The sequence below is a fragment of the Taeniopygia guttata genome, chromosome 27 (assembly GCF_048771995.1).
Source record: "Taeniopygia guttata chromosome 27, bTaeGut7.mat, whole genome shotgun sequence".
Taxonomy (NCBI): Eukaryota; Metazoa; Chordata; class Aves; order Passeriformes; family Estrildidae; genus Taeniopygia; species Taeniopygia guttata.
This window is the reverse complement of record NC_133052.1, coordinates 1,724,219-1,748,007: the sequence shown is the minus strand read 5'-3', so window position 1 is coordinate 1,748,007 and position 23,789 is coordinate 1,724,219. Positions and strand designations below refer to the sequence as shown.

General features: G+C 55.9%; 1 protein-coding gene across 1 annotated transcript; it reads right to left on the bottom strand.

Moving 5' to 3' along the window:
- Positions 1 to 1,428: 1,428 nt before the first annotated feature.
- On the bottom strand, positions 1,429 to 23,089 carry MLLT6 (MLLT6, PHD finger containing). The gene is made up of 20 exons (XM_030256351.4): positions 22,946 to 23,089; positions 20,251 to 20,330; positions 20,065 to 20,119; positions 19,270 to 19,379; positions 18,396 to 18,499; positions 17,418 to 17,511; positions 16,994 to 17,098; positions 16,185 to 16,283; positions 13,663 to 13,837; positions 12,432 to 13,010; positions 11,167 to 11,351; positions 10,020 to 10,137; positions 9,268 to 9,334; positions 8,335 to 8,477; positions 7,746 to 7,937; positions 7,513 to 7,601; positions 6,478 to 6,827; positions 4,082 to 4,181; positions 2,819 to 3,136; positions 1,429 to 1,780 (listed from the first exon to the last, which is right to left on the bottom strand). Exons 1-20 carry the CDS (start codon positions 23,052 to 23,054, stop codon positions 1,736 to 1,738), a joined length of 3,117 nt encoding a protein of 1,038 aa, XP_030112211.4. The 5' UTR covers positions 23,055 to 23,089; the 3' UTR covers positions 1,429 to 1,735.
- Positions 23,090 to 23,789: the final 700 nt, after the last annotated feature.

The window sequence follows — 23,789 nt, the reverse complement described above, 5'->3', positions numbered from 1 at the left end:
CATCCATCCATCATCCATCATCCATCCTTGGATCCATCCATCATCCATCCATCCATGGATTCATCTACCCATTCCAGCTCAGAAGAAGTCAATTCCCGGTGGATATTCCCAGCTGAAGATGGAACCACGGTTGGAAGGTGGAGAACCATGGAAGTTCTGCCATCCCAGGCTCAGGACGGTGCTCGCTGTCCCATTCCTTGGAGATGGCTCTTCCCAGTGCCACCAGAAGAAGGAATTCTGCGGGAATGGTTTCTGGCGGGCGGGAAAACACCGATTTGGCATTTGGGATTTGGGATTCTCCTCCCCACTAAAATTTCCATCTCCAAACTCTGGTCCAGGAATCCTCGTCCAGGTCCAGGAGCTCCTTCTGATGTTGGACAACCCCGGCTTGGATCCTTCTCGTGCTGAGACCTTTGGGAATTCCAGGCGGGAAGGACAACCCCGCCCCTCCGGCAGCTGGCACAGGTGACAACGTCCTCGCAGCTGGCACAGGTGACAATGTCCTCCCGGGTGGTGCCACCTCCTGCCCACCTCTGTCCATCCCCATCCGCCTGTCCTTCCATCCTTGGGCACCTCCAGTTGCCACCACGTCCTTTCTCCAGCAGTGCCACATCCAGAGTGACATCCTGGGACACCTCCAGGTGCCACCACGTCCTTTCCAAGTGCTGCCACATCCTTGGACACCTCCAGGTGCCACCATGTCCTCCCTGGGCAGTGCCACATCCAGGGTCACATCCTTGGATACCTCCAGGTGCCACCACGTCCTTTCCAAGTGCTGCCACATCCAGGGTCACATCCAGGGACACTGCCAGGTGCCACCATGTCCCTTCTCCAGCAGTGCCACATCCAGAGTGACATCTTGGGACACCTCCAGGTACCACCACGTCCTCCCTGGGCAGCGCCACATCCAGTGCTGGCTCATGGCACACATCCAGGTGCCATCACGTCCCTTCTCCAGCAGTGCCACATCCAGGGTCATGTCCTTGGTCACCTCCAGGTGCCACCACGTCCTTTCTCCAGCAGTGCCACATCTGGTGCTGGCTCTTGGGACACCTCCAGGTGCCACCACGTCCTCTCTGGGCAGTGCCACATCCAGGATCACATTGTGGGACACCTCCAGGTGCCACCACATCCCTCCCCAAGGATCTGGGGGGTCTTGGGGCTCCCCAGGCTCCTGGCAGGATCCGCTGGGGCTCCGTGGGGCAGGTGGAGCAGGGCACAGGTGACAGGTGACCCCAGCGGGTTCCTGGTGACCCCAGCGGGTTCCTGGTGACCCCAGTGGGTTCCTGGTGGCCCCAGTGGGTTCCTGGTGACCCCAGCAGGCTCCTGGTGGCCCCAGTGGGTTCCTGGTGGCCCCAGTGGGTTCCTGGTAACCCCAGCATGCTCCTGGTGGCCCCAACGGGTTCCTGGTGACCCCAGCGTGCTCCTGGTGGCCCCAGTGGGTTCCTGGTGGCCCCAGCGGGTTCCTGGTGGCCCCAGCGGGTTCCTGGTGGCCCAGCGGGGCTCCTGGTGGCCCCAGCGGGTTCCTGGTGGCCCAGCGGGGCTCCTGGTGGCCCCAGTGGGTTCCTGGTGGCCCCAGTGGGTTCCTGGTGGCCCCAGTGGGTTCCTGGTGGCCCCAGTGGGTTCCTGGTGGCCCCAGCGGGTTCCTGGTGGCCCAGCGGGGCTCCTGGTGGCCCCGGGCTCCTCGGGGCCGCTCCTCGGGAGGGGTCGGCTGCGGGCGCGGCGCCGGGGGCTCCTAGCCCTTGTCCTGTGCCAGTGGAGCACCCTTGTCACCCAGCGGCTGCGGGGACAAACGGGGACACGGCCGCGTCAGAGGGGACATGGAGGGAGTGGGGGATTGGGGACAGGGACTGGGGACAAGGATTGGGGGAGGCTGGAATGGGGGGACGGGAATCAGGGCAGGGGGACAGGGATTAAGGGACAGGGACTGGGGAGGAAGGAACTGTGTCCTTCCCCAGCTGTCCTTACACTGTCCCTGGGGCTGTCCCCGGGCTGTCCCCACCTTGTCCCCAGGTCTCTCCTCAGGGCTATCCCCACACTGTCCCCAGACTACCTCCAGGGCTGTCCCCAAGCTGTCCCCAAGCTGTCCCTGGGGCTGTCCCCCCTCTGTCCCCACTCTGTCCCCTCACTCTCCCATCACTGTCCACACTCTGTCCCTGGGGCTCTCCTCACTCTGTCCCCACGCTGTCCCCACGCTGTCCCCCCTGTCCCCACACTGTCCCTGGGGCTGCCCTCACTCTGTCCCCACACTGTCCCTGGGGCTGTCCCCACCCTGTCCCCACTCTGTCCCTGCTCTGTCCCCGCTCTGTCCCCCCTGTCCCCACACTGTCCCTGGGGCTGTCCCCACCCTGTCCCCACTCTGTCCCTGCTCTGTCCCCGCTCTGTCCCCCCTGTCCCCACACTGTCCCTGGGGCTGTCCTCACTCTGTCCCCACACTGTCCCTGGGGCTGTCCTCACTCTGTCCCCACCCTGTCCCCACACTGTCCCTGGGGCTGTCCCCACTCTGTCCCCACACTGTTCCCCCTGTCCCCACACTGTCCCTGGTGCTGCCCTCACTCTGTCCCCACACTGTCCCCACACTGTCCCTGGGGCTGTCCCCACTCTGTCCCCACACTGTTCCCCCTGTCCCCACACTGTCCCTGGTGCTGCCCTCACTCTGTCCCCACACTGTCCCTGGGGCTGTCCTCACTCTGTCCCCACACTGTCCCTGGGGCTGTCCCCACCCTGTCCCCACACTGTCCCTGGTGCTGCCCTCACTCTGTCCCCACACTGTCCCTGGGGCTGTCCCCTCTGTCCCCGCTCTGTCCCCGGTACCCACCGCTCCTTTGGGGGCGCCGCCGTCGGGCTGCAGGCTCAGGAAGGGGTTGGGGGCCATGGGTGGCCCCGAGGCCAGCGGGGGGGTGGCCTGGGGGGCCAGCAGGGCCCCGCCGGGGTTGAGCTGCTGCGGGGACAGCGAGGCCAGCAGGGAGCCCCCGCTGGGTGCCACCGAGGTCAGCAGGGCACCGGGGCTGGCGTGCAGCGGGGCAGAGGTGGCGGCCAGCAGCGACAGCGGCGACGAGCCCGAAATCTGCAGCCGCTGCAGCTCCCGCTTCTGCTGGATCTGCTGCATCATCTGGAACACCAGAGCCTGCTGCTCCTGCGGGGACGGGGACACGCTCAGAGCGGGGACAGGGGGGGGGACAGGGAGGGGACAGAGACAGGAGAGAGAGGGGACAGAGAGGGGACAGAGTGGGGAGAGTGAGGGGACAGGGAGGGGACAGGGAGGGACAGGGAGGGGACAGAGACAGGAGAGAGAGGGGACAGGGAGGGGACAGAGTGGGGACAGAGATGGGAGAGGGAGGGGAGAGTGAGGGGACACAGCAGGGACAGAGCGTGGACCTCTGAAAATCTGGGAAAAAATCACCCTGAAACCCATGCAAACCTCTCTGAAATCCAGAAAAACCTGTGGGATCCAGCAGGATTTCCATCTCAGGATCCATCAGGATTTCCATCCTGGGATCCATCAGGATTTCCATCCCAGGATGATTCCAGGAGGGAACGGCTCTCCCGATTTCCCCCTCCTGATTTCCCCGAGCTCCCGTCTTCTCAGCCCCTCAGGATGTGGCAAACTCCAATTAAACTCCAATAAAACTCCGATTAAACTCCAATTAAACTCTGACTAAACTCCAATTAAACTCCAATTAAACTCCAACTAAATTCCGACTAAATTCCGATTAAACTCCGATTAAACTCTGACTAAACTCTGACTAAACTCTGATTAAACTCCGACTAAACTCTGGCTAAATTCCAACTAAACTCCAACTAAATTCCAACTAAACTCCAATTAAACTCCGACTAAACTCCAATTAAACCCCAATTAATCTTCTTTCCTTTGGTACAAAACGAACCCAAATCCCACCTCTCCCACCCCCCCTGCCCCAGCTTCTCTCCCCATCCCAAATTCCCAAACCACCTCCGAATTCCCACGGAGGGCTCAGCCTGGAAAACCTCCGAGGATTCAGGAGCGGGAGGAAACCTCCGCTTTTCATTCCTTTTTCTCCTCTCCCACCCGTTTTTTCCCACCTTCCCGCCCGTCCCTCACCGGGTTAAGCGGCTGCGAGGTCAGGAGCTGCTGCAGCTGCTGCAGCTGCTGCTCGTGCTGCTGCAGGACCTGCCGCTGCTGCTCCGTCAGGGGGCTCAGGCTGCAGGAAAACAGAGAAAAACGGCAAATAAAATTATTTCCTTCCATGCCCGGCAGCGTCCCGAGCACGGGAGAAACGCAGGAATATATTTGGGAGAAGCAGGAGTTGGGAAATGCCCGGCTCGAGCTCTGCAGCTTGGTGAAAAATGCGTATTTTACCACCAAAAATTAAATTTAATACTGTGTTTATGATGTATTTTGTAATGCTCTGTTAATCCTTTTTAAGCAGTGTGGTAAATATGGTTTTAGTTATAACACAGTGTTAAAATAGCAACTTTGCCTTTTTTTTTTGTAAGATATTTTTGTGAGATATAAAAATGCATACATCATTTTTGTAAGGTGTTTTTCTTGCTAGCTCTAGAAAGGGGATGACGTAATAAACTCTTCACACAGAGATAACAGCAACAAAATAAAATAGAATAAAATAAAATAAAATAAAATAAAATAAAATAAAATAAAATAAAATAAAATAAAATAAAATAAAATAAAATAAAATAAAATAAAATAAAATAAAATAAAACCTGAAGATTTACAACCTCCTTATCAGAAAATACAAACTTCCTTCCACCTTTTCTCCTATGGAACCGCCAGGATTAAGGGGAAGGAGTTGACAAAAACCAGAAAAATTCTGGATTTGCAAGGAATTTATGCATCATGTATGAGATACATGAATATGCAACAGGCTGTTGGTTGCTTTTAAGCAAAACCTTAAAACCTTTGGTGGTTTTGGCACCTCAGCGCCCAAAATCACCCAGACACCCAAAATTCTTTGCTTTTTATTGTCTCATGGTGGCCTGATCCCCATTGTCCACATTTTTATCGCTCTGATTTTATTCCTATTTTTTTATAATTATTTTATTACTAACAAATATTCAATATTTAAAAAAACAAGCTATTGGTGTTTTTGCACAAAATCTCTCTGCAGGTAAATTCATCAGGGACAACTCCACAGTTTCTCAGGGACAAGGGGTCGAATTTAGCAGCTGCTAAAATCCCTGCTGTGGATAAAATTCCTAAAATTCCCTGCGGATTCAAGGCCTGGGAACAACTGGGAGGAATAAACCGGGGTCCCACATATTTGGGGACAGAGAGTTTTTATCCATCACAGCTGGATATAGATTGATATCCATATTTTTTAAATAAATCACTGGAACCGACTGGGGGCTGGTCTGTGCCTCCCTGCCCGGGGCTGAGCTGAGGATGGGGAGGGGCAGAACCGCTCTGCCCTCCCTCACCTGAGGCTGGGGAGGGGCAGAACCGCTCTGTTCCTCTCTCACTTGATGCTGGGGAGGGGCAGGATCACTCCATCCCTCCCTCACCTGAGGCTGGGGAAGGGCAGAACTGCCCCGGCCCTCCCTCCCCGAGCTAAAATTTGGCTGGAGAGGGGCAGGACCGCTCTGTCCCTCCCTCCCCTCCCTCACCTGAGGCTGGGGAGGGGCAGGACCGCTCTGCCCTCCCTCACCTGAGGCTGGGGAGGGGCAGGATCGCTCTGTCCCTCCCTCCTGGAGATGAACTGATGCTGGGGAGGGGCAGGGCTGCTCTGTCCTCCCTCACCTGATGCTGCAGACCTGCAGGACCGCTCCGTCCCTCCCTCCCCGGGGTTGAATTGATGCTGCAGAGTTGCAGGACCGCCCCGTCCCTGCCTCCCCTCCCTCCCCTGAGGATGGGGAGGGGCAGGATCGCTCCATCCCTCCCTCCCCGAGCTGAAATTTGGCTGGGGAGGTGCAGAACCGCTCCGTCCCTCCCTCACCTGAGGCTGCAGAGTTGCAGGATCGCTCCGTCCCTCCCTCCCCGAGCTAAAATTTGGCTGGAGAGTGGCAGGATCGCTCCATCCCTCCCTCCCCTCCCTCACCTGATGCTGCAGACCTGCAGGACCGTTCCGTCCCTCCCTCACCTGAGGATGGGGAGGGGCAGGACCGCTCCGTGCCTCCCTCCCCTCCCTCCCCCGAGGCCGCAGAGCTGCAGGACCGCTCCGTGCCTCCCTCCCCTCCCTCCCCTGAGGCTGCAGACCTGCAGGACCCCTCCGTCCCTCCCTCCCCGGGATTGAATTGATGCTGCAGACCTGCAGGACCGCTCCGTCCCTCCCTCACCTGAGGATGGGGAGGGGCAGGACTTACCTGAGCTGAAATTTGGCTGGAGAAGAGCGGAACCGCTCTGCCCTCCCTCACTTGAGGATGGGGAAGGGCAGAACCGCTCTGTTCCTCTCTCACCTGAGGCTGGGGAGGGGCAGGACCGCTCCGTCCCTCCCTCCCTCCCTCCCCCGAGGCCGCAGAGCTGCAGGACCTCTCGGTGCTCACCTGCTCAGGCTCCCGGGGAGCTGCAGCGCCGGGGCCCCGCCGGGCTGCGGGGGAGGCTGGGCGGGCTGCGCCCCGTTCAGGCTGCCCAGGATCCCGTTCAGGGGCATCTGCTGCGCCCCGGCCAAGCTGCCCAGCAAGCCGTCCACCACGGTGGGCACCGCCGAGAGGCCGTGGCTGGCCCCCGAGGCTCCTGCGAGCCCCCCGCTCGCCACCCTGGCCAGGCCGTTCACCGGCGGCGCCCCGGGCAGGGGCAGCGCGGCGGGGCTGGGCTGCAGCAGGGGCAGGGGCGGCGGGGTGCTGTGGAAGGACAGCGAGGAGCTGCTCCTGCTGGGACAGCCCGAGGGAGGCTCCTGGGGGACAGACGGACACCGGGAACCGGGCTGGGGTGGAGGGCGGCTCGGGCTGGGAAAAGGAGGGGCTCGGGGTGGTTCGGGGGGGCTCGGGGTGGCTCTGGTGGCTCAGGGTGGCTGGGGTTGGCTCGGGGTGGCTTGGGGTGGTTTGGGGTGGTTTGGGTGGCTTGGGAGGCTCAGGGTGGGAAAAGGACGGACTTGGGGTGGTTTGGGGGGCTCGGGGTGGCTCAGGTGGCTCAGATTGGCTGGGGGTGGTTTGGGTTGGGAAAAGGAGGGACTCAGGGTGGCTCGGGGGGGCTCGGGGTGGTTTGGGTGGTTTGGGAGGCTCAGGGTGGGAAAAGGAGGGACTTGGGGTGGTTTGGGGGGCTCAGGGTGGCTTGGGGTAGCCCAGGGTGGCTCGGGTCAGCTTGGGGTGGGAAAAGGAGGGACTCAGGGTGGCTCAGGGTGGCTTGGGAGGCTCGGGGTGGCCTGGGGTGGTTTGGGTTGGCTCGGGGTGTCTCAAATCCGAGGGGTCCCCAAACTCAGAGTGGGGTCCCAGAGCGCTCGGGATCCCCTGGGAGCGCTCCGGCTCTCAGCTGCAGGGAGCAGCTGATCTCTGAGCCTGGGCTAGCGGGTTTGGCTGGCTGGCTACCGAGCCCGGGGGTTGGCTACCGAGCCCTGCCGGTGGCCACGGGGGCAGCGGTACCTCGGAGGAGGTGGAGAGCGAGTTCTCGATGCCGAAGCTGTTCTTGCACGGGGGGCTCTTGCTGGCGCTCAGCGAGTCAGCGGCGCACACTGGGAGGGGGGCGCAGAGTCAGGGATGGACCCGGAGGTGGCCACGGGACAGATCACCCCCTGGGACACCCCTGGCCACTGCTGGGGCATGGGGACACGTCCTGGGTGCCCTCAGCCCCAGTGCCCGGTGCCCGGTGCGCTCACCGTTGGCGGGCAGGATGTACTGGGCCTGGCCGCCGGGGCCATTGCTGCCGGTGGTGACCACGGGGAAGGGCACAGAGAGTTGGACGTTGAGCAGCTGCAGCCGCTCCTTCTTGGCCGTCAGCGTCATGATCTGCTCCTGCAGCCGCTGGTTCTCCTTCTGCAGCGAGTGCAGCGCCTTCAGCATCTCCACAACTGAAATGGGGGAAAAAAGAGAAAAAAAGGGGATCAGAGGATTCACGATCAAACCCCAGAGCGGGAGGGACCAGCCCCGCAGCGCTGCCCCAGCTCCAGCCCCCAGCACACACCAGGGCTTTGTCTCTGCTCGGCTCTGCTGCCCGTGGGCAGGATCCCAAAAATTCCAGCTGGCTCCCAAACCCTCCAGAGCCACGGGAGCTGCCCCGAGAGCTCCCGAGAGCCCCGGGAACTGCCCCAAGAGCCCCGGGAACTGCCCCGGGAGACCCGGGAACTGCCCCGAGAGCCCCAGGAACTGCCCCAAGAGCCCCAGGAATTGCCCTGAGAGCCCCAGGAACTGCCCCAGGAGCCCCGGGAGCCGCCCCGGGCTTGCCCCTCGCCCCCCGGCCGCACTCACTGTTGACGCCGGCCTCGCCGTTGCCCTGCTTCTCCAGGAGCTGCTCGATGTTGGGGGTGGCCTGCGGGACATTGTCCAGCTGCCCGCTGCTGCTGCACGACACGGTCTGGTCGAAGAGGGTCGGCAGGCTGCTGATGGGGGACCTGGGGGGGCCGGGGGCGTCAGGGCACCCTGCTCTATCCTTGCTCTATTTCTGCTCCATCCCAATCCATTCCGGATCCATCCCTGCTCTATTTCTGCTCCATTCTTGCTCCCTGCTCCATCCCTGCTCCGTCCCTGCTCTATTTCTGCTCCATTCCCGATCCATTCCTGATCCATTCTCTGTTCCATTCCCTCTCCATCCCTGCTCCATCCCCGCTCCAGTCCAGCTCAGCTCCTGATCCATTCTCTGTTCCATTCCCTCTCCATTCCCTGCTCCCTGCTCCATCCCTGGCTCAATTCCCATTCCATTCCTGCTCCTTTCCTGATCCATTCCTGGCTCCACCCCCATTCCATTCTCTGTTCCATCCCTGTTCCATTCCCTCTCCATCCCTGCTCCCCGTTCCATTCCAGCTCCATCCCTGCCCCATTCCCACTCCATTCCCGCTCCATTCCCGCTCCATCCCTGCTCCATCCCTGTTCCCAGGGCTCTGTGGTGCACTTCAGGTGAGCCCCAGGTGAGCCCCGTGCTTGTGCTCAGGCCTGGCTGGGGCTGGGAAAGCAAATCCTGGTCCTCCCATCCCGTCCCGTCCCGTCCCATCCCATCCCATCCCATCCCATCCCATCCCATCCCATCCCATCCCATCCCATCCCATCCCATCCCATCCCATCCCATCCCATCCCATCCCATCCCATCCCATCCCATCCCGCACCCAAGGAGCGGGACAGGAGCTGTCTCCGTGTCCCCCCGCTGTCCCCCCGCTGTCCCCCCCCTGTCCCCCCGGTGTCACTCACATGGAGGACAGGCTCTCCTGCGGGGACGTCCCTCGGCAGCCGAAGCCGCAATCCTCCAGGTCGGGCTCTGCGCGGGGACAGGGACAGAGGGCACGGGGTCAGCGGTGCCCGGTGAGAGCCCGGTGTGTGCCCGGTCAGTGCCCGGTGAGTGCCCGGTGAGTGCCTGGTGTGTGCCCGGTGAGTGCCCGGTGTGTGCTCGGTCAGTGCCCGGTCAGTGCCCGGTCAGTGCCCGGTGAGTGCCCGGGGTGTGCTCGGTCAGTGCCCGGTCAGTGCCCGGTCAGTGCCTGCTGGGGGGGCACCGGGCAGTTCCGAGCGTCACCGGCACCAAGCGGTACCGGGGGGCACTGAGAGGCACCGAGTGGCACCAGAACCGAGCGGTACCGGGGAGAACCGAGCGGTACCAGGGTGCAGCAAACCGCACCAGTACCGAACCTCACCGAACAACACCGAACAGCACCGAACGGAACCGGGCAGCACCGAATCGGGCCGGGCAGCACCGAATCAGAACCGGGCAGCACCGAATCGGAACCAGGCAGCACCGAATCGGACCGAGCAGCACCGACCCCGAGCACGGCGCAAGGCAGCCCTGAGGTGCTGCTGGCAGACACGCCGTCGCTGTCCCCCCATGGCAGCCCCCGGCTGTCACCCCAAGGGAGAGCGGCTGGAAAAGCCGGGAATGCAGCGGTGCCCTCCTGTCCTGGCAGGCGAGCCCTCGGGAATGCCAACTCGGACATACCTGGGAATTCACGTACCTGCCCGGCTGCTCTCCGGCTGGCTCAGGAGGGGGTTCAGGGACAGCCCGGATGTCAGCGGGCTCCCGAAAATGTGCGAGGAAGGGAGGCTGAAGGTGGAACCGGCCAGGGAAAACACCTGCACGGGAAAGAGGGAAATATCCCAGTAATCGCAGCTGTTCCCGTGTTAAAAATATCTCCTGGAGTCTGGCGAGAGGCTTGGCACGTTCCCAGCGCTGGCTGGGAGCTGGGAGCTCTGGGAATGGTGTGGATGCAATCGCTCTTCCTGGTGGGAGTGTTCCCTGCCCCGAGTGTCCCCATTCCCGAGTGTTCCCAATCCCGACTGTTCCCATTCCTGGCTGTCCCCATTCCGACATCCCCAGTCCCAAGTGTCCCCACTCCCACTGTCCCCAATCCCAATTATTTCCATTCCTGAGTGTCGCCAGTCCCAACTATTCCCAATCCTGAGTGTTCCCGATCCCAACTATTCCCAATCCTGATTGTTCCAAATCCCGACTGTCCCCATTCCCAACTGTCCCCCAACCCGACTGTCCCCAGTCCCAATTATTCTCAATCCTGACAGTCCCCAGTCCCGATTGTCCCCAATCCCAACTCTCCCCATTCCCAACTGTCCCCAGTCCCAGCTATTCCCACTCCTGAGCATCTCCAATCCCAATTATTCCCATTCCCAACTGTCCCCAATGCAAACTATTCCCAATCCTGATTTTTCCAAATCCTGGCTGTCCCCAGTCCTGGCTGTCCCCAATCCCAACAGTCCCCAATCCAAATTATACCGGTTCCTGAGTGTCCCCAATCCCAACTATTCCCAATCCCAACTGTCCCAAATCCCAACTATCCCCACTCTCGCTGCCCCCACTCCCACGTGTGCCCAATCCCACTGTCCCTAATCCCGCTGTCCCCACTCCTGTGTGTCCCCACTCCCGCGTGTCTCCACTCCTGCTGTCCCCCATCCCAACTGTCCCCAATCCCAATTATACCCATTCCCGAGTGTCCCCAATCCCAACTTTTCCCAATTCCACTGTCCCCAGTCCAAACCATCCCCACTCCCACATGTCCCCACTCCCACGTGTCCCCAATCCCACTGTCCCCACTCCCGCTGTCCCCACTCCCGCTGTCCCCAGCCCCGAGCCCCGGCCGCTCTCCTCACCTGGGTGGTGGAGCCAGCGGAGGAGGAGGAGGCCGGGGGGATGGAGCTGGCGAAGGGCGAGCGGCTGAGCTGGGGCAGGGCAGCACCGCCCTGGTGCGGGAGCAGCCCCGAGGGCAGCGGGGTGCTGCAGACCGCCCGCAGCGCCGCGCCCAGCGGGATCGGGTCCTTGTTGCTGGTGTAGATCCCTGCGGGACAGGGAAAGATTCCTTCTGATCCCATTAATCCCCACGGAGAGATTCCTTCTGATGGCAAATATCCCCAGGGAGAGATTCCTTCTGATCCCAAATATCCCCAGGGAGCGATTCCTTCTGATCCCATTAATCCCCAGGGAGAGATTCCTTCTGATGGCAAATATCCCCAGGGAGAGATCCCTTCTGATCCCATTAATCCCCAGGGAGAGATTCCTTCTGATCCCAAATATCCCCAGGGAGAGATTCCTTCTGATCCCATTAATCCCCAGGGAGAGATTCCTTCTGATCCCAAATATCCCCAGGGAAAGATTCCTTCTGATCGCAAATATCCCCAGGGAGAGATTCCTTCTGATCCCAAATAGCCCCAGGGAGAGATTCCTTCTGATCCCATTAATCCCCAGGGAGAGATTCCTTCTGATCCCAAATATCCCCAGGGAGAGATTCCTTCTGATCCCATTAATCCCCAGGGAGAGATTCCTTCCGATCCCATTAATCCCCAGGGAGAGATTCCTTCTGATCCCAAATAGCCCCAGGGAGAGATTCCAAATCATCCTGCTATCCCCAGGGAGAGAGATTCCTTCTGATCCCAAATATCCCCAGAGAGAGATTCCAATTTATCCTGCTAATCCCTACAAAGATATTCCAATTTATCCTATTAATCCCCAGAGAGAGATTCCAATTTATCCCGTTAATCCCCAGGGAGAGGAGATTCCTTCTTTTGGGATTGGGAACACTCAGGATTGGGAACACTCAGGAATGGGAACACTCGGGGATGGGAACACTTGGGAATGGGAACACTCCGGACAGGGAACACTCCGGACAGGGAACAGTTGGGAATGGTTTGGGATGTTCCCAGCTCAGATCTGCACTCCAAATTTCAGCTTTTGGGAAGATGATCAGGGGGAAATTCCAGGGTGATAGAACTGGATGCCTGGATCTGGACATGGCTAAATGTGCTGGAAAACGCCAGAAAAGGCCAGAAAATTCTGGAAAACTCTGAGAAATTTGGGAAAATTTGGGAAAATTCTGGAAAAGTCACCTGAGCACACCCAAATCCCTCAAGGAGAAACCCACCTGAACCCAGCAGCGGCGACTCCATGCTGAGGCTGGGCAGACTCCCGGCGTGGCCGAAGCTCCGGGATGAATTCCCAACGCTGGAGCTGACCAGGGATCCCCCGGAGAAAGGCGAGGAGGAGGTGGAGGTGGACCCAGCCAGCTGAGCCCCCAAAACCTCCTTGCCTTTACCCGCCTTGGGCCTGCCGGGGCCGTGCTTGTTCTTCTTGCTGCCCTTGTGCTTCTTCTCCTTGAGCACCTCGCCCTCCTCGGCGCTCGTCCGCTTGTGCCCGCTGCCGGCGGCGCCGGTGGCACCGACCGAGGGGCCACCGAGAGCGGCGGCGGAGGAGGATTTGTAGTCCACGGGGGAGGCGTCGCGGGCTCGCGGCGGGCCCACGGCCGAGGTGGAGAAGCGCATGATGGAGCCGAAGCCGGAGAAGATGACCTTCTGCTCGAAGACGTCGGCCTTGGGGCCCTCGGAGAGCGGCGAGCAGTGCGAGGACGAGCTGGAGCTGGCGGCTTTGCGGAATTTCTCGTCCTCCTGCTCCAGCTTGGGGAAAGGCGCGAAGTCCTGGGAGCCGGGCAGGCCGCAGGAGGAGCCTGGGTACACGCGGGGTCAGCGGGAGGGGCAGGGAGGGGGCCCGGTGCTTCATCGCTCTCCTCTTCCTCCTCCTCCCCCTTCATTGCTCTGTTTTCTCCTTCATCCCTTTCCTCCTCCTCCTTCTTTGCTTTTCTTTTCTCCTTCATTCTCCTCCTTCAGGACTCTGCTTTTCTACTTCATCACCCTTCTCTTCCTCCTTCCTAATCCCTCTCCTCTTCCCTGTCCTTCATTGCTCTCCTCTTCCTCCTCCTCCACCCTTCTCCTTCTCCCCTTCATCCTTCCCCTTTTTTCTCCTCCTTCATCCCTCTCTTCCTCCTCCTCCTTCATTGCTCTCCTCTTCCCTGTGCTTCATCTCTCTCCTCTTCCTCCTCCCTCCTCCTTCCTCCTCCTTCATTGCTCTGCTCTTTCTTTCTCCTCCTCCTCTTCCTCTCCTCTTCCTCCTCCTTCATCCCTCTCCTTTTCTCCTTCATCCCTCCCCTCTTCATCCCTCTCCTCCACCTCCTCCTCCATCCCCCTCCTTCCTCCTTCCCTCCCCTCTCCCTCCTCTTCCTCCATCCCTCCCCTTTTCTCCTTCATCCCTCTCCTCCACCTCCTCCTCCATCCCCCTCCTTCCTCCCTCTCCCTCTCCCTCCTCCTCCTCCTGCCCCTCACCTGCCGCCTGGAAGTTCCCTCCGGCCGCGGCCGCTCCAAAGCCTCCGGAGCTTTTCCCGCTTCCCGTCTTCTTCCCCTTGTGGCTGCTGCCGTGGCTCGAGGATTTCCGGCCCTTGGCCTCCGCCCTGGCCACCTCCGAGCCCTCCTTGGTGGCCTCGTGGTGGCCACCGGAGCCCTGCCAGGGGACAGGCAGGGGTGACCCCAGGGACCGTGGCTGCCGGCAGCCAGGGAGCGTTTTTCCCCATTTTCCCCATTTTCCCCATTTTCCCCTCTCTGGAGCGGGAATTTCCTCATCCTCGGGATGGGAGTGGAGAATCCTTGTGGGAATTTCCTCATTCACAGGATGGGATTGGAGATTCCCTGGGGATATTTCCTCTTGGAAATTTCCTCATCCTTGGGATGGGATCAGAGATTCCCTAGGGGAATTTTTGGGAAATTTCCTTATTCTTGGGATGGGAGTGGAGAATCCTTGTGGGAATTTCCTCATTCACAGGATGGGATTGGAGATTCCCTGGGGAAATTTCCTCCAGGAAATTTCCTCGCCCTTGGGATGGGATCAGAGATTCCCTGGGGGAATTTTTGGGAAAATTCCTTATTCTTGGGATAGGAGTGGAGAATCCTTGTGGGAATTTCCTCATTCACAGGATGGGAGTGGAGATTCCCTGGGGAAATTTCCTCATGGAAATTTCCTCATCACTGGGATGGGATCAGAGATTCCCTGGGGGAATTTTTGGGAAATTTCCTTATTCTTGGGATGGGATAAGAGATTCCCTGTGGGAATTTCCTCATCCTCAGGATGGGATTGGAGATTCCTGATGGGAATTTCCCTGTGGGAGTTTCCTCATCCTTGGGATGGGATCGGAGATTCCCCATGGGAATTTCCTCATCCTCAGGATGGGATTGGAGGTTCCCCATGGGAATTTCCTCATCCTTGGGACGGGATTGGGGATTCCCTGTGGGAATTTCCTTGTGGGAATTTCCTCATCCTTGGGATGGGATCAGCGGTTCCCCATGGGAATTTCCAGGAAATTTCCTCATCCTCGGAATGAGATTTGAGATTCCTCATGGGAATTTCCTCATCCTTGGGATGGGATCAGAGGTTCCCCGTGGGAATTTCCAGGGAATTTCCTCATCCTCGGGATGGGACCAGAGATTCCCTTGGATCCCTGCATCCATCCCAAAGCTCCGAATGGGAACATTCCCAGGTATTGGATCAGATGTTCCCAAATTCCAGCTGAGCTGCAGGAGCCAGGGGAGGCAGGAGGGTGAAAATGCCAGGAAATCCAAAATTTCGGGATGAGAGGGAGAACTGTGGGAATTCAGCCGGGAGGGCCAGAGGGATGAACCCAAAGCCAGATCCCTCAAATCCCAAATCCCTTCAAATCCCAAATCCCTTCAAATCCAGAGCTCCAAAACCACCCTGCAACCAAAATTAAAAACTATTCCCATAATTATGGGATGGCCCAAAATGTGGGACTTTCCTGACATCCCTCCAAACCCTCCTTGGGATAAATCCCGGGATCCAAATCCATCCCTGGATTTAATCCCCCGACAGCTGCAGGCGCCAGATGTGCCCGGAATTTGAAGGGATGGGGACGGGGGAATTCCGGGGATTTTCTCCTGCCAGCCCCAGATGTGGGAATTAAAACCTTCCCGGATTTATGGGCTCGGCGGGAGCGTGGAAATCATTCTGATTTTTCCTTGGGAAGGGGAGCAGGGCCCGGGGGTGGGAATGGTCTGGTGAAAATGCCCTTTTCCCGTTTTTTTGGTGGATTTTCCTGCCCTTTTCCCAGTTTTTGGGTGGATTTTCCTGACCATTTTTCCTGTTTTTTTGGGTGGATTTTCCTGCCCTTTTCCCATTCTCCTGGATGATTTTTCCCACCCTTTCCCATTTTCCTGGATGGATTTTCCTTCCTTTTCCCGGTTTTCTGTGTGGATTTCCCAACTCCTTTTCCGTTTTTTTGGCTGAATTTCCTGGATGCATTTCCCTCCCTTTTCCCATTTTCCTGATGAATTTTCCTTCCCTTTCCCATTTCCCACTGGATTTCCCCACCATTCCCATTTTCCCCGGGATTTTCCCACCCTTTCCCATTTTCCTGGATGAATTTTCCCGCTCTTCCCCATTTTCCTGATGATTTTTCCTTCCCTTTCCCATTTCCCACTGGATTTCCCCACCATTCCCATTTTTCCCGGGATTTTCCCACCCTTTCCCATTTTCCCAGTGGATTTTCCTTCCCTTTCCCACTCCCCCCTGGATTTCCCCACCCTTTCCCATTTTCCTGGATGAATTTTCCCGCCATTCCCATTTTTCCCGGGATTTTCCCATCCTTTCCCATTTTCCCAGTGGATTTCCCCACCATTCCCATTCCCCCCTGGATTTCCCCACCCTTTCCCGTTTTCCTGGATGAATTTTCCTGCCATTCCCATTTTTCCCGGTATTTTCCCACCCTTTCCCATTTTCCCAGTGGATTTTCCCACCATTCCCATTTTTCCGGGATTTTCCCGCCCCGTTTTCCCGGTACCTTCTCGGCAGCCGCGGGCGCGGGCGCTGGGGGGAGCCCCCCGGGGGACTCCGGCCGCTTCTTGTGCTTCTGCTTCGGCCTCTCCTTGTCCTTGCGGCTCTGGAAAAAAACCCCAAAACCTCGGGAATGTTGGAATTCCCAACGCTGGGAAGAGCAGCGCCGGAGCCCAGAAAGAAATCTCAGAAATAAATCCATGTTCCTGTTGTTTTCCAGCGTCAGATCCCATAAATAAATCCAAATAAATCCCTTTTCCAGCACAAATCCCATAAATAAATCCCTGTTCCCATTGTTTTCCAGTGCAGAACCCATAAATAAATCCAAATAAATCCCCATTCCCATTGTTTTCCAGCACAAATCCCATAAACAAATCCCCGTTCCTGTTGTTTTCCAGCACAGATCCCATAAATAAACGCAAATAAATCCCTTTTCCAGTGCAAATCCCATAAAGAAATCCCATAAATAAATCCCTGTTCCTGTTGCTTTCCAGGGGCAGATCCCATAAAGAAATCCCATAAAGAAATCCCAATTCCCATTCTTTTCCAGCACAAATCCCATAAATAAACCCAAATAAACCCCTGTTCCCATTCTTTTCCAGCACCAGATCCCATAAAGATATTCCCATCCCAAACCATTCCCAAATTCCCAAAAATTCATTTTCATGCCAAAAATCCGCCCAAAATGTGAATTTTTAACCCATTAAACTCCAAATTTGAGGGGGAAAATTCTAGATTTTGAGGTTTGGGTTGAGGAAATTGTGGGAATTTTTTGGGGATTTTGGGGGTTTTGGGGTATTTTTGGGGTTTTCTCACCTTTTTTGGCCGCTCGTGGTGGGCTGGGGGTTTTTCCTGGGGGGGTGAGGCCGAGCGGCTTCTCCGGCCCGGGAGGAAGGAGCCGCTCCCGGAATGGCGAGAGGTCTGGGGGAAAATGGGGGGAAAAAGGGAAAAATGGGGAAAAAACGGGGAAAAGAAGGGGAAATAAAGAAAGAACAGGGGAAGAAAAATCAATGAAAATTCCCTAAAGAAATCAAATTCCCTAAATAATCAAACTCCTTAAATAAATGAAAATTCCCTAAAGAAATCCAACCCAGCAAATGAAATAAAAACTCCCCAAAAAGGTGAAATAAATAAAAATAAATAAAAAATCAAAATCGTCGAAGGAAACAAAATTCCCTAGATCAAGGGCAATTCCCAAAATTCCCGAAATTCCCAAAAATTCCTGGAATTTTGGGCTCACCATCTTGCTGAAGTGGTATTTGCAGTAGCCGCAATATTTGACGTTGTCGACCTCCAGCACCTCCTCCTCGCACAGGAGCCCGGCCATCTGCGCGCTGCGGAAAAACGGGAAAAATTGGGGAAAATTGGGGAAATTCAGGGGGAAATGGGGAAAAATGGGGAAATTGGGGGAACATGGGGAAAAAATGGGAAAAAAATGGGGGAAAAATGGGAAAAATGGGGAAATGGGAAAAAATGGGAAAATGGGAAAAAATGGGGGAAGAAAATGGGAAAATGGTGGGGGAAAATGGACAATTGAGGGGAGAGAATGGGAAAATTGGGGGGAAATGGGAAAAATTGGGAAATGGGTAGGAAGACATGGAAAAACAGGGGAAAATGGGGAAAATGGGGAAAAAATGGGGAAAAATAGGGAAATTGGGGGAAATGGGGAAAAATGGAAAAAAGGGGAAAAATGGGGAAAATGGGGGTGAAAATGGGGGAAATGGGAAAATTGGGGAGAAAAAATGGAAAAAAATGGGAAAAATGGGGGAAGTGGGAAAAAATGGGAGAAAATCGGGTGAAATGGGAGAAATGTGGGGGAAATGAGAAAAATGGAGAAAATGGGAAAAATTGTGGGGAAAATGGGAAAATTGGGGGGAAATGGGGAAAAAATTGGGAAAAATGGGAAGATTGAGTGGATAATGGGGAAAAATGGGGGAAATGGGAAAATTAGGGGAAAATTGGGCAAATGGGCAAAAATGGTGGGAGAAAATGGGAAAAATGGGGGAAATGGGGGAAAAAATGGGGAAAAAACAGAAAAATGGGAAAATTGAGGGGGGGAAGGTGAAAAATGGGAAAATTGGCAGGAAATTAGGGAAAATGGGAAAATTGGCAGGAAAACAGGGAAAAATGGGGGCTCAACCCCAAACCCCAAAACCTTCCAAGAACCAAACCCCAAATGCCGGGGGCAGAGTCCGGAGGTGAATTCCCGGGATCTCACCAGGTGACGTGGAAGGCCTGGCGGCAGCCGTGCCGGTTGCAGGCCATGCAGGCCCCCGAGGCCGCTTTGCTCTCCCGCCCTTGCTCCTCGCAGATGTAGCAGGTCTGGAATGGAAGGACACACAAAAAAAATGGGAAAAGTCACGTTTTCCAAAAAAAACCCCACAAGGAATTCCCAAATTTCATGGAATTCATGGTGGGTCTAGAAGGGTTTTGGAGCTCGGCAAGTTCCAACCCCACATTCTGCTCTCTGAGGTTGTGCTGGGCCGGTGAAGGAATTTCTGGGATATTTTGAGGGATTTTTGGGAAAATTTTGGGATGTTCCATGGTGGGATACACAAAATTTCACATTTTTGCCCCCGAAATCTTAACCGTCCTGTCGGAGCCAACGTGGAATTCCATGGATTCAGTTGGTTCCAGTTTTTCCACCAAGAAATTCCTCAAATTCCAATTTTCTCCCTCAAAACTCATCCAAATATGGAAGATCCAACACGAAATTCCATGGATTGAATCATTCCACCAAGAAATTCCTCGTATTCCCATTTTCTCCCCCAAAACCCATCCAAATATGGAAGATCCAACAGGGAATTCCATGGATTGAATCATTCCACCAAGAAATTCCTGGAATTCCCATTTTCTCCACTAAAACCCATCCACATATGGAGGATCCAACATGGAATTCCAGGGATTCAGTATTCTACCAAGAAATTCCTGAAATTCCCATTTTCTCCCCAAAACCCATCCAAATATGGAGGATCCAACACAGAATCCAGGGAATTTCCTCGTTTTTTAACAGAATCCAGGATCAGGATAATCCGGGAAGGAGACGGGATGATCCCGGAATTCCCAGAATTCCCGGAATTCCCAGATTTTACCTTGTTGAAGCGGTCGTGGGGGACGTACTGGAGCACGATGGGCTCCATGGTGAGGACGTTGGCGAACTGCACCTCGGGGATGTACAGGGCACAAACCACGTGTGCCCAGCCTGGGAAAATATGGAAAAATGGGAATTTTGTCCCAAAATCCCCCCTGCCCCCGCCTGAAAAAAAATCAGTGGGAAAAAAATTTCCCGTCCTGGAAAAGTCCATTCTGAAAAAGTTGGGTGGTAGAAATGGTTCTGTTGGCAAAAAAAGTCGGTCCTAAAAAAGGTTCTGTGTCAAAAAAGACTTTATTCCACCCAAAAAAACCTTTATCCTGAAAAGGTCTCCATCCCAAAAAAATGGTGTCACCAAATACATGTATACCCAAAAAACCCTCCTTCCCAAAAAATCTGCATCTCCAAAAATGTACATTCCCAAAAAACCTCCATCCCAAAAAACCCTATCCCAAAAAACCTGCATCCCAAAAAACCTCCATGTCAAAAATCATCCATCCCAAAAAAACCTCCATCCCAAAAAACCTTCATCCCCCAAAAAAACCCCACCCCAAATTTGGGATTTGGGATTTGGGGCTTGGGGTTTGGGGTTTGAAATTTGGGGTTTGGGATTTGGGATTTGGTTTTTATTTTGGGATTGGGGGTTTGGGATTTGGGATTTATTTTGGGATTTGGGGTTTGGGATTTTGGAATTAGTGTTTGCAGTTTGGGATTTGAGGTTTGGTGTTCGGAATTTGGATTTGGGATTTGGGGTTCAGGAATTGGGATTTGAATCTGGGATTTGGGATTTCCTCACCCCCGTTGTCCGTGCGCTTCAGGGCCCCGTCCTTGTGGGGACACAGCTCGCACCTCTGCAAGGAAGAAAAAAATGAATTTTTTTGGGGAAAAGTGATTTTAATTTTGGTAATTTTTTTGGGGGGGAAATTTGAGATATTTAACCCCAAAATTTGGGCAAAAATCCCCAAAAGTTTTCCGTACTCACCACCCGGGCGGCTCGCTCCTGCGATTCACATTTCCGGCAGAACCAGGGGCCCGTGGGAACCTGCACGATTCCATAACAGGCTGGAAAAAAGGGAAAAATAATCAAATTAAATTGGGAAAAAGGTAAAAAAATTAAATTAATTGTTTATTTCCCATTTCCCCCCCTATTTTTCCTCTTTATTTCCCATTTTTTCCCCTCTGTTCCCTGTTTATTTCCTGTTTTTTCCCCTGTGTTCCCTGTTTATTTCCTGTTTTTTTCCCCCTGTGGTTTCCTTTTCCCCCAGGGTTGCTTTTTTGGGCTCCCAAAGTTCTTCCCAGTTCTTCCCAAATTCTTCCTGTAAGTCCCAAACTCTTCCTGGAAATCCCAAATTCTTCCTGGAAATCCCAAATTCTTCTGGAAATCCCAAATTGCTCCTGTAAATCCAAAATTCTTCCTGGAAATCCAAAACTCTTCCTGAAAATCCCAAACTCTTCATGGAAATTCCAATTTCTTCATGGAAATCCAAAATTCTTCCTGAAAATCCCAAATTCTTCCTGGAAATCCAACATTCTTCCTGGAAATCCCAAATTCTTCCTGAAAATCCCAAACTCTTCATGAAAATCCAAAATTCTTCCTGGAAATCCCAAACTGCCCCTGGAAATCCCAAATTCTTCATGGCAATTCCAAACTCCTCCTGCCCCTCAAAAATTGTTCTGGAATATTCGGAACCCAACCCGAGCCTCTGGAAATGTTCCTGACTCCTCAAAACTGTTCCTGATCCTCTGGAGTTGTTCTGGACAGACGGACAGGGACAGGGACAGGGCTGGACAGACAGACAGGACACAGCCGGACTCACAGACACAACTGGACTCATGGACAGAGCCGGACACACGGACACAGCCGGACACATGGACATGGCCGGACACATGGACACCCGGAGCCAGGACCAAGCACCGGGGACAGAGAGCGAACAGGAGGGGCTGGAGATGGACTGGGACAGGAACGGGATAAAAAACAACAACCAGGACAGGAACGGGATAAAACACCCGGGACGGGAACAGGAGAACAACAACCGGGACAGGAATGGGAGAAAAAAACAGGACAGGGTAACAACAAGTGGGACAGGAATGGGATAAAACAACCAGGACATGAATGGGATAAAAACCAACAACTGGGACAGGAACAGGATAAAACAACAACTGGGAAATTGACACGACAACAACAGCCGGGACAGGGACAGGATGAAAAATAGCCAGGACAGGAATGGGATAAAACAACAACCAGGTCGGGAATGGGATAAAACAACCGGGACAGGGATGGGATAACAACAACCGAGAAACAGACAGGATAAAACAACAACTGGGAAATTGACAGGATAACAACAACCAGGAAATTGACGGGATAACAACAACCGGGACAGGCACAGGATAACAACAACCAGGACAGGAATGGGATAACAACAACCGGGACAGGGACAGGATAACAACAACCAGGAAATTGATGGGATAACAACAACCGGGACAGGCACAGGATAACAACAACCAGGACAGGAATGGGATAACAACAACTGGGACAGGGACAGGATAAAATATAACCAGGACAGGAACGGGATAAAACAACAACCAGGTCAGGAATGGGATAACAACAACCGGGACAGGGATGGGATAACAACAACTGGGAGATTGACAGGATAAAATAAAAAACGGGACAGGAATGGGACAACAACCACTGGGGCAAGAGCAGGATAACAACTGGGACAGGGACAGGATAACAACAACAACTGGGACAGGAACGGGTTAAAAAACAACCGGGACAGGCACAGGATAGCAACAACTGGGACATTGACTGGATAACAACAACCAGGAAACTGACAGGATAACAACAACCGGGACAGGAATGGGATAACAACAACCGAGAAACTGACAGGATAGCAACAACCGGGACAGGGACAGGATAAAACAACAACCGGGACAGGGACAGGATAACAACAACTGGGACAGAAATGGGATAATAACAACCGGGACAGGAACGGGATAAAGCAACAACCGGGAAATTGACGGGACAACAACAACCGGGACAGGAACGGGATACCAGCGGCCGGGAAAACAGCGCGGCCCGAGCAGCCGGGAACCCTCGGCGCATTCCAAGCCAACCGAGCAGGGATTCGCCGCGCCTCCGCCGCCTCGAATCGCGATTTTAATCCGGATTTGTTTTGTTCACCGAGCCGAGGCCAAACTTTCCGGGCCCGTTACCGTGCGCCGGGGGGGCGGGCTCGGAGCCATTTAAAATGCAAATCGCCCGTGTCGCCGGGAGCGGCGGGCGGAGGAGGAGGAGGAGGAGGAGGAGGAAGGCTGCCTTCCTCCCTCCCTACCCTCGCAGGACGCAGCTCCGGGCCCCGCCGCCCCCTCCGGTGCTTCCCCCCGGTCCCGACACCCCCGGGCCGGGCTGGGGGGCGACAGCGCCTCTTCCCCTCCCCGTTAAACCGGGGGGACACCGGACAAATCCCCGCTGTGGCCACTCCCGGGGGGGCTCCGCTGCTGCCCCAACCGTGTCCCCACCGTGTCCCCCCCCTCTCCGCGGCCACGCCACACCGGCGGCGACACCGTTATTCGGAACAATAGCGCTAAAACAAAGCGCACCCCCCCTCAACCACCACCACCACCCCCATCCTCACCCCGCCCCATCCCCCGAGGGTTTCGGGGGGCTCGGGGCTCACCTTGGTGCACGGCCACATTGCAGCCGTGGCCGTCGCAATAGACGAGCGGGTTCTCCGCCCAGCCGCGCTCGTCGGAACACACACAGCAGCCTCCCACCATCTCCTTCATACTTCCAGGAGGGTTTCCTGCCCCCCCTAACCCCCCCCCCCCCCCCCGCCACTCTCGGTGCGCTCCTCCTCCTCCTCCTCCTCCTCCTCCTCCTCCTCCTCCTCCGTGCTGCCCCCTCCCCGCCTCTCCCGGGGGGACCGCCGGGGATGGAGGGAGAGGGGGACAGCGGCGACAGCGAGAAGCCACAAGCGGGCGGGGCGAAGTGACAGCGAGGGGACAACGCGGGGACAGCGTGGGGGGGTGGCGGATGTGGCCCCGCGCCACCAAAATCCTCCCCCCCCCCCCCACTTTCTGTCTGCCTCCCCCCTTTCCGCTCGTTATCCCCGTCCGCCGCGGTTATCCCCGCTCCCCGCGGTTATCCCCGTCCCTCCGCTTGTCCCTGTCCCCCTCAGTTTGTCCCCGTGTCCCCCAGTTTGTCCCCGTCCCCCCCAGTTTGTCCCCGTGTCCCCCCCCCTCCCCATCCCATTACAATCATGGCGGCGCCCGCCCGCACGCTCCGGTAAACTTTGCGGTTCACGGATCGCGGCGCGGCCGGACGGGCGGGTTTGAGCGAGGAGGATATTTTGATTTTATGTTTGTTTTTTTTGGTTTTTTTTTTTTGACCTTTTCCCAGCGCTTTGGGATGAGGATTTTGGGGTTTTTTTCCCCTCGCCGTGCTCGGTTTGGATGGCGCTGTGGCTGCGTTCCCGATGGGAATCGCATTATCCCGAAATTCCCGGATCCCGGATCCGGCAG

What these genes read in the sequence shown, in the direction of transcription:
- MLLT6 (XM_030256351.4), bottom strand. Translation starts at nt 23,054, where the DNA reads ATGAAGGAGATGGTGGGAGGCTGCTGTGTGTGTTCCGACGAGCGCGGC. An exon ending in CAATGTGGCCGTGCACCAAG is followed by an intron (nt 20,331 to 22,945) that starts GTGAGCCCCGAG and finishes CCTTTTTTCCAG; the next exon opens with CCTGTTATGGAATCGTGCAG. An exon ending in CGCTCTCCACCTCCTCCGAG is followed by an intron (nt 6,828 to 7,512) that starts GTACCGCTGCCC and finishes TCTGTCCCCCAG; the next exon opens with GAGCCTCCCTCGGGCTGTCC.